The following is a 10000-nucleotide window of genomic DNA, read 5'->3' as shown; positions in this document are numbered from 1 at the left end:
GACACTCATACAGCCCTGCGTCTCTCGGCTGCACGTACCGAATGTGGAGCTGCCAGTCCTGCGGGAGAACACGGTAGCATGAGAGAATGGGAAGGAGGGAGTGAGAAAGAGAGAAAGAGAGTGAGAGTGAAGACAGGTGAGAAGTAGATTAAGACAGACGGGGACAGGTAGAGTGGCAGGAATTCACAAATATATAAAGATACTGAAATGAGGATGGAAGTCAAATGCAAATGTAGTAAGGTTAGGCAAGGTACGTTTCGGTCTGTAGCACGAGAGAGAGAGAGAGAGAGAGAGAGAGAGAGAGAGAGAGAGAGAGAGAGAGAGAGAGAGAGAGAGAGAGAGAGAGAGAGAGAGAGAGAGAGAGAGAGAGAGAGAGAGAGAGAGAGAGAGAGAGAGGGGGAGGGAGAGGAGGAAGAATAAGGCGGTGACGGAGGAACAAAAGGAGATGCTTGCAGAGCCTGTCCTCTCCAGAGAAAAGTCAAGGAAAAGATATTTTGGTTTAGGGTTGAAAATTCGTTGTGAGGTTTTGGTTTGCCTGTCACACGAGGTGGCACAGCCCAGGGGAGAACTGGGAGGAGGAGGAGGAGGAGGAGAAGGGACAGAGAGGAAGAGGAAGCGGCCTTGCTTCCTGAAGGACACCCGAGGGGCAACTTTTGCTATGCCGGAGCGAGGATTCCGGAGCCTGAGTAGGAAGACTCTTAATGGCTTACCGAGTCCTCTCTCTCTCTCTCTCTCTCTCTCTCTCTCTCTCTCTCTCTCTCTCTCTCTCTCTCTCTCTCTCTCTAGTGTCTATACAGATTCATTTTCCTTTTATCCACACAAGCGGAGAGAGAGAGAGAGAGAGAGAGAGAGATAATATACATGTATTGTGTGGTTTGTTTGGTTGCTTGTTACTCGCTTCTCTAGACTTGTTTTGACTAGTGCACAAGAATCGCTGTTAGGAATCGTGCAATCAACCTCTCTCTCTCTCTCTCTCTCTCTCTCTCTCTCTCTAGGCAGTTTACTACGCAGAGAGAGAAGAGATAGGCTCAGTGTCCCCCGGGAAAAGTAGTGAGTCTGTTATAGTATCCTGAAAGCTCTCCAGCGGCTCCTGACACCACGCCGGAGACTCAGAAGAGCAGGAGGAGGAGGAGGAGGAGGAGGAGGAGGAAGGAGAGGAGGAGGAAAATCCGCCTGTGTATTTTAGTTTTAAGTGATGCGCTTTAGTGTGTTGGTCTTCGAGCGGCGACGACAGAAATAGCGTGCCGGGGAACAGACGGCCGTGTTGGTACAGTGTTTGCAGAGAGAGAGAGAGAGAGAGAGAGAGAGAGAGAGAGAGAGAGAGAGAGAGACAGACACAGAGAGAAAGATAGAGAATGTCTGTGTACGTGTGTGCTTGCATGTGTGTGTGTGTGTGTGTGTGTGTGTGTGTGTGTGTGTGTGTGTGTGTGTGTGTGTGTGTGTGTGTGTGTGTGTGTGTGTGTGTGTGTTAGTGTGTGTTTGTCAAGGGCCGTCATGTCCCAAGGCGGTGTTAAGCTTTTAATAAATCTCACACTCAGCAATGTGGTGTCGTGTTGGTGGTGTGGAAATGTGGTGGTGTGGAGGTGTGGCGGTGGTGTGGTGGATGCGCTGAGGTGCAATAAGTGGTGGGCGTCAGGTGGCGTGAGTGGGGAAAGAACAGGTAATATTTCAACGGTGCGTTTTAATGAAAGATTAATTAATTATTCACCATCCAGTTTGTTGGTCGCTATCAAGTGAAAATCGCCCTCGTGCCTCTGGGTGTGTGGCGGCGCTGGATTGAGCTGGCCGCGGTTCTCGTTAATTATTCTACCATTGTTGACGTACTTCTGTCTGCTGGTGTTTACTGTTGCTGTGAGACCCATTCCACTGTCGTTCATTGCTGATTATGATGACTGTTTGTGTAGTTGTTGTTGGCTTGGGTTGTGGTTGTTGTGATGGTGGTGTTGTAGAACGTTCTGTTTTGTATTATATTTTTGTCAGATGTCTTAATTGATTATTTGGTCATTTTCTTATTTTGTGTGTGCATATAAATGTTTGATAACGGCTAATTCTAATTCACATTGTCAGTAATTCTTGTTCTTCTGTTTCTTGTTATTCTTTTTAATTACTATGACTTTTTTGGTAAAATTGTATAATATTGTTCTGGTGTGTTTCTGATCTGTTTCTTGTTTTGTGTTTAATTGTGAATCACCTTCATCTTTTCCGTCGCTTCTAATACAACGAAATAAAATAAGCTTCTACGTTTTCTTTCTTGCTGTGTTTATTTTCTTAACTGTTTCTTGTCTTGTGTTTAATTGTGAATCATCTTCATCTTTTCTCAGTCGCTTTTAATATCATCTAATAACGATGTAGAATAAGTTTTTCCCTTTTTTTTTTTGCTATGTGTATTTTCTAGTTATATTTATTACTTCGTACTGTTTGTACTGTACTGTCTGTCTCTTTTTCCATGTTTTTTTTTTGTCTACAACCACTATAATTTATTAACAATGTTGATGTTATCCTTCATTTTCATTATTATAACGTCATGTCGATCACTGTTACGTTATTTAATCCTATCAGTTTCTATCTCGTGTAGCTGTGTTTGACAGTGATCTCATTTTCCTTACCCATAGCTGTTTTAAGCCTGTTTAGAATCCTTTTCAAATTCCTTGTTTACATTATGACTGTTTTCTCCTCCTTAACTAAACCTGTCGCCTATTTACAGTCTCGTCACGCTTGTTTGCCCCTTTTCTCTCTCGTGTCACGGCTCCTTGCCTCGCTTTGCCGTTACCGGAGAGGCGAAGTAGGCCAGACTGGAACACGCATCTGGAAGGACTTGTTCTCTCTTCATTTTACTCTTGTTTACCTCTACATACGCCTTGGTCCTCTCACTTCCTCTTTACTTACGCCTCCTTGTGCCACTCCACGCTCAGGCCGAGGAAGCGGAGCGCGGCTGTGACTGTTAAGGAAACACATCTCCCTTGAATGTTGTTTAATGTCTTTCAACGCCACTCCCACACAGATGACGCGCCGCTTAACTGGTGTGGTTGTGTGTGTGTGTGTGTGTGTGTGTGTGTAATTTACCACGGTTGCCTGCATTGTGTGTGTGTGTGTGTGTGTGTGTGTGTGTGTGTGTGTGTGTGTGTGTGTGTGTGTGAGTGTGTGTTGTTGTTGTTGTTACCCCCACCATAATTCTTGAGGCATTCTTTCTTTGAGTAATTACTCATCTCTTATCTATATTTTCTATCTAAGCTTATTCTTTGTTAATTCTTAGCAGTTCTCTTTCTTTTCCAATTCCCCTTCTTCCTTCTCATTATTTTTCTCCTCTCTCTCTCTCTTCCTGAGTAATATGTATAATACTATAGCTTTAAAAATTTTCACATTAGATATTCTCAATTCTCTTTGTGAGGGATAGATGGTTCGCTTGTCACTCTTGCGACGGGTTTGTGACTTGTAAGACTGCTTCATAGGTTCAAGACGTCAAGAAACTAGAAAAACATAGCTTTTTTTTATGAATCCTCTGATTTATTTACCAATATGATTTAAAATCAACCCTGTTGTTTATGATGTCGTTGTCGTTTTTCGTTGTGTTCGTGGCTGTTTTTCTGGGGGTTTTTCACAGAAATTACGTCAATACATTACAATTTTAAACAAAAATAGGTGGAAGAATGTAATTTGGAGTGTTACTAAAATGCCACTTTGTCCTTCTGGGTATCCATAGCTTGGTGAACATTTAGTTGATTCATAACAAATTTATCAGAGACTGAAATACACGACTGGCTTAGAATGTTAAATGCTGATTAAAGAAATGCTATGACTGGTTCTATAATCACTCAAAAAGCTATGATTAGTTCTATTATAGTTTGCATTGGTATTGTAAAACATGTTTTCATGAAAATGAGGTTCTGACATTTATCAGAGAACTACACTAACTCATTTGTCCTGTTGTAACTGATATTGATAGTAATTGCTACAACAGAAATAATTAGAGAGCCGTCTTTCATTGGAAAACAACAATTTGTTCGCTGTTAGGCGCCCTGAATGGAAAAGAAACACACTCGCATCCCTGTTCGAACCTCTGGTTTGGATTAGCACCGTTGGCCATTAGTCAAAGTGGAAGGAGAGAAAAGTTAACAGCTGGTTTTTTTTCGCGTACATAAAATAATGAGGGTAATTCAAACTTTTGCCTTCGTTAGTGTGCAGAATCACACGGAAAACATGATTAAATGAGGAAAAGTTGACTGAACGTGACTCAGCTGTACCACAAACTCCCACGCTGTGTGTAGCCAACAATACGCGGAAAACCTGTGTTCTTTGTGTGGCTTATTAAGTCAGGTTAATTTTGCTGTACTTTGATGCCTGCGTGAAATTTACCTGTTACTAATTTACTCTCTCTCTCTCTCTCTCTCTCTCTCTCTCTCTCTCTCTCTCTCTCTCTCTCTCTCTCTCTCTCTCTCTCTCTCTCGTTGAAGTTTGTTCATTCCAAATTCTTTTTCGTTCGAGAGCAGACGAATTTAGACATTTTACATTCTTTTTGTTCGATTTAATTGTTTCTTTACTATTTATTATTTTTTCTATTATATATATGTGTGTGTGTGTGTGTGTGTGTGTGTGTGTGTGTGTGTGTGTGTGTGTGTGTGTGTGTGTGTGTGTGTGTGTGTGTGTGTGTGTGTGTGTGTGTGTGTGTGTGTGTGTTAGTCTCAACCTCAGCTGTAAGACTATAGAACACTACTTAGGACGCACATCTTCAACATATTTTCCATCTTAAAGAAAATTATACGAAAATAAAATTCTTATCGTTTGCTCCAAGATGTGGGCGCCGCCAAGTTGCTGCCTCGTGATCCTGGTGACGACAGGTGTAAAATATCTAGGTGTTGCCAAGTATATTGAAAGGGGTGATGCATGTCGCTGAGATCTTCCCTTTATTTTATTCCGCTCGTCGAACCTCTGTTTTATGCCTCCTTTTATTCCCTCCTTTATCAGTTTTATACTTCCTCTACAGTGTAAGTTTCTCTCCACCAGATATTTTATACGTCATTCTTACTCTCATTCTTCTTTCCTCCCTCGTAATTTTGACTTATTCTATCCAAAGACTGACTCGCATTTCTCTGTCACCATTTTTCTTTTTTTTACTTTTATTTCTTTTGTCAAGTTCCTTTATGGTTTTACTGTGTTTTCTACTCCAAGAGCGGATTGTTATTTTCTTTATTATTTTCCAGTCTTTTTTTCTTTATCCCCCTCTTTTGGTTTTTATTTTATCTCTTTCCACGTGCGTCTGCTAGTGTGCATTCCAGAGTCTGGATTTTATCAGTATTTTTCTCATATTTTCGTTTTATTTTTTCAGAAGTATTTTTATCCTGCAGCAGAAACACTTGCGACTCTTGTTCTTTTTGTCAGTTTATCAGATCTCTCTCTCTCTCTCTCTCTCTCTCTCTCTCTCTCTCTCTCTCTCTCTCTCTCTCTCTCAGTCGTTTTATTGCACACACACACACACACACAGAGAGAGAGAGAGAGAGAGAGAGAGAGAGAGAGAGAGAGAGAGTCTGCTTTTGGTGTGTGTGTGTATATATCTAGGTTAGTGGAGCGAATTCTTACTAAATTACTATGATAAACACGGGATTTCTGTGCCCCGTCGGCCTTTCCATTGGTGCAGATCCCAGCGCGATGGCTCTGGGCGGGCGATGCATCACTCTTCTGCTTGTTTGGGGAGCGAAAAGTGGAACAGACCGGATTATTTATTGCATCTCGCGTCCCAAAGCTGCCGGCCAAGATGAATTTAGTGGTGTGTTGCTTGTGGATTTGGATTTATGGGCCAGTTCCCGACGTGGACTGGTGAAATGATCCGTATTGTACTGGTGATTCATTAGGTTGTGTCTTGTAGATCTGTTTGTGGAGTTGTGGGATTGGGTTGTAAATCTGTGTGTGAGTTTCCGGGATTTGTGTTTGATATTTTATGTAGGTTTGTGGTAGATTTGTGTGATTTGTGTTTCTGTTCTAAATTTGTGTCAGTTTATGGGTTTCCTACGTAAATTTCTGTGTGTTTCTGTGTTTCTGTTTTATATTTGTGTGCAGGTTTGCGGTATTGTGTCTTGTAATTTTTGTGGGTTTGTGTTACGGCCCGCCCGTAACATACTCCACTACCATTACCTCCTCCGCTTGCTACCTCATTCGCCACCTCTCCACCTCCCCTTCCACGCCACCGTCTCATGAACCCTCCACGTCACCGTCTCATGAAGCCCCGCTACTGTCCCGAAGTTGGATTCACGCGGCCCCATTCGACTCAACCGGAAGTGTTAAGCCAGCTATTGGCTTTCTGGAGGTGAGTCGAGATCCAGGCCTCAACCAGTGAACACCACGTTTCTTGGACTACCGTGGGATCAACGATCACCCAGCACTTCATCACTGCGACACCTCATAAGTATCACTTTCCCTCGTCCCGTGTTTTTCCACATTGCCTCCATATAGGATTAGTATTATTGTTAGGTATTAAGTTGGGTTCTTTATTGTTGTATTTATTTATGTTATGTATATATGTCAAGTTCATGTTTCATGGTATATATGTATGTCAGTTTCATGTTATATCTGTGCATGTCGGTTTTATTATTAGGTTATTAAATAGATTTTTAAAGTGGCCCCTTTGCATTTTCTCACCAGTTGAACCTGCAGTGGTTTGTTGTTCACCGCCTGCCCGATGCCAATCTAAACCGCTTAACCGGTGAACGTAACAGTTTGTAGGTTTCTGTTGTAAGTTTTGTGGGTTTGTTGCTTTGTTTTAAATTTGTGTGGGTTTGTGGTATTGTCTTGTTAATTTGTGTGGTTTTGTGGGTTTGTCGTAAATGTGTGGGTTTGGGAGTTTGTTGTAAATTTGTATGTGGTTTTCTTGTCATTTTGTTTGTAGGTTCTGTGAGTTTCTTGTATTGTCACAATAAATTTGTGTGGGTTTGTGATAAATTTGTGTGGATTTGTTTTAAATGTGTGCTTGTGAGTGCGTTTAAAAATTTTGTGGGTTTTGAGTTTGCAGTATTGTTACTTTGTGGGTTTGTACGATTTTCATGTAAATGTTTGTGGGGTTGTCGTAAACTTGTGTGGGTTTGTCATGTAAATTCGTGTGTGTTTGTGGGTTTATTAATTTGTGCGTGAGTTTGTTTGTGTTGTGAATTTGTGTAGATCAATGGGTTAATGGGTTAATTAATGAATTTATTATAGATTCTTTTTTTTTTATATCCTTTTCCTTTTTCATTTATTTTAGTCAGCTATTTGTAATCTATTTTCTGTTTGTTGATACATCAATTGTTTGAAGTCTTTTTTCAGTCTTTTTCATAGTCTTTGGTGACCGTTCTCCTTCTTTACATACATCACTACTTTTGATAGTCATTTACCTGCCTCTGTCTCTGTCACTGTCAGTCATTTATCTGCTTCTGTCACTGTCTCTGTCACTGTCAGTCATTTACCTGCTTCTGCCTCTGTCTCTGTCACTGTCTCTCTGTCACTCTGTCTGTCACTGTCTGTCTCTCACTGTCACTGTTACTCTGTCTGTCACTGTCACTGTCTCTCACTGTCACTGTCTCTCACTGTCACTCTGTCTCTCACTGTCACTCTGTCTCTCACTGTCACTCTGTCTCTCACTGTCACTCTGTCTCTCGCTGTCACTCTGTCTCTCGCTGTCACTCTGTCTCTCACTGTCACTCTGTCTCTCACTGTCACTCTGTCTCTCACTGTCACTCTGTCTCTCACTGTCACTCTGTCTCTCACTGTCACTCTGTCTCTCTCTGTCACTCTGTCTCTCTCACTGTCACTGTCACTCTGTCTCTCGCTGTCACTCTGTCTCTCGCTGTCACTCTGTCTCTCGCTGTCACTCTGTCTCTCGCTGTCACTCTGTCTCTCACTGTCACTCTGTCTCACTGTCTCTGTCTGTCTCTCACTGTCTGTCTGTCTGTCTCTCACTGTCACTCTGTCTCTCACTGTCACTCTGTCTCTCACTGTCACTGTCTGTCTCTCACTGTCACTGTCTGTCTCTCTCTCACTGTCACTGTCTGTCTCTCTCTCACTGTCACTGTCTGTCTCTCACTGTCACTCTGTCTCTCTGTCTGTCACTCTGTCTCTCTCTGTCACTCTGTCTCTCACTGTCACTGTGTCTCTCACTGTCACTGTCTGTCTCTCACTGTCACTGTCTGACAGTCACTCTGTGACTGTCACTGTGTCTCTCACTGTCACTCTGTCTCTCACTGTCACTCTGTCTCTCACTGTCACTGTCTGTCTCTCTGTCTCTCACTGTCACTGTCTGTCTGTCTCTCACTCTGTCTCTCACTGTCTCTGTCTGTCTCTCACTGTCACTCTGTCTCTCTCTGTCTCTCACTGTCACTGTCTGTCTCTCTGTCTCTGTCTGTCTCTCACTGTCACTCTGTCTCTCACTGTCACTGTCTGTCTCTCACTGTCACTGTCTCTCACTGTCACTCTGTCTCTCACTGTCACTCTCTCTCTCACTGCTGTCACTCACTGTCTGTCTCTCGTCTCTCTCGCTGTCACTCTGTCTCTCGCTGTCACTCTGTCTCTCGCTGTCACTCTGTCTCTCGCTGTCACTCTTGATGTTTAGGTTATTAATTATGATTGTCTTTTGGATACGCACATGATGTTTAGGTTATTAATTATGATTGTCTTTTGGATACGCACATGATGTTTAGGTTATTAATTATGGTTGTCTTTTGGATACGCACATCTGCATTTGTTTATGGGTTTGTCTTTGTTTCCATGGTGATTTAATGTTTTCTTGTCAGTGGCCGTGGCATCAATCATCCACGTGTTTCCGATGCTCGAGTCTCCGTTGGTTCTTCTCGGAGTTTATCATAGAGGTGTTCTTGTTCTATATTTGAATGCCAGTATCGCCTTGATTTATGTATGATTTACCGTCGCTACTTTCTCGGGAAACTGCGAAATAACGTTGCTCCTAAAAATGCCACATTAATTTTACACTCGGAAAGCGCTCTACTTTGCCATAACCTTACGAAACAAATCTGGCAAAATTTCGTCTTGACAGTAAAATAACGGATCTGGATTGACTTGTAAAAAAAATAGATAAATAAAAATTATCAGCCGGATATGTATGAAAAAAAAATTTGGAAGGACAACTGCAATGATGAAATGCAGCTAGACAATGTAACTCATAATGATAACGAAATTGTAAAACAAACGATATAACAAAACTAAATATATTCATATCCAAGCACTTTTAACCTAGATTATGTAATATGATAGAGAATCATAAATTAAACAACTCGAATGATAAAAACTGCAGCTGAAGAATGTTAACTAATAACTGGAATGATGCAAAACAAAACACAAACCATCTTTACCCGAATTATATAAAACACGTAGGATTCTTAACGCAATGACCGTGTTCCTTTTAAACTCATAGGTAAGAGAAATGACAATAACAACGCCAACCTTTCTCCCTCAGGCCGCATTGCCAGCGAGGAAAGAGCGTAACAGATGCAGCAGGACTTTCATCACATCGCTCTTAGTTTCACAATCGTCCTCTCGTCGTATTGTCGAGGTAAGAGCACCCAAGGGACCAATTATTAACCACGGTAGCCACTTCATCATTTATCACTGGAGGCTCAAGGTACAGCGCAGGGGAACAGACAGGAAGTGCCACAAGGAATAGACCATGAGGGCCATTTGGAGGTCAGGAACGAAGCAGATGCAGGAAGAGACAGGCTATAAGTGTGTAAAAAAACCTAGGGTGAGATGAGCAGGGAGTTGAACGTTGAGAAATTGATGATTGGAGATAAGAAAAAAAATAGGAAGGAGCAGAGTAGAGACAAATAAAAGATAAGGAAGAAAGTAGGCAGGAAAAGATAGGATAGAAATGTGTATAGACATGTTAGGAAGTGAGAAGGAAGGAAGTAGGCAAACTATACGGCGGTAGACTGAGAAATTAACGAAAATAGATGAAAAATATCGGTAGATAGAGAATTAAACATAAAAAGTAGAAAGATTAGGAATTTAAGATAGGTTGACAGTT

At 41.8% G+C, this 10000-nt stretch overlaps 1 protein-coding gene and 1 long non-coding RNA gene across 4 annotated transcripts in view; one reads left to right on the top strand and one right to left on the bottom strand.

Moving 5' to 3' along the window:
- Nucleotides 1-10000, bottom strand: part of LOC123502722 — a 212967-nt gene that overhangs the window by 12267 nt on the left and 190700 nt on the right. For all 3 annotated transcript variants that reach the window (XM_045251947.1, XM_045251949.1, XM_045251948.1), the window contains one exon: nucleotides 1-58. This exon is cut by the window's left edge and continues 51 nt beyond it. In XM_045251947.1, the coding sequence (XP_045107882.1) occupies nucleotides 1-58 (58 nt within the window). The remainder of the gene's footprint in view (nucleotides 59-10000) is intronic.
- LOC123502723 overlaps nucleotides 1-10000 on the top strand; it is a 569074-nt gene that overhangs the window by 550126 nt on the left and 8948 nt on the right. Inside the window, exon 4 of the long non-coding RNA XR_006674202.1 lies at nucleotides 9434-9529. This is a non-coding gene — a long non-coding RNA (uncharacterized LOC123502723). The remainder of the gene's footprint in view (nucleotides 1-9433; nucleotides 9530-10000) is intronic.

Source organism: Portunus trituberculatus, chromosome 12 (assembly GCF_017591435.1).
Source record: "Portunus trituberculatus isolate SZX2019 chromosome 12, ASM1759143v1, whole genome shotgun sequence".
NCBI classification, from domain to species: Eukaryota; Metazoa; Arthropoda; class Malacostraca; order Decapoda; family Portunidae; genus Portunus; species Portunus trituberculatus.
The sequence above is the reverse complement of the archived record's forward strand: the minus strand, read 5'-3'. Positions and strand labels throughout refer to the sequence as shown.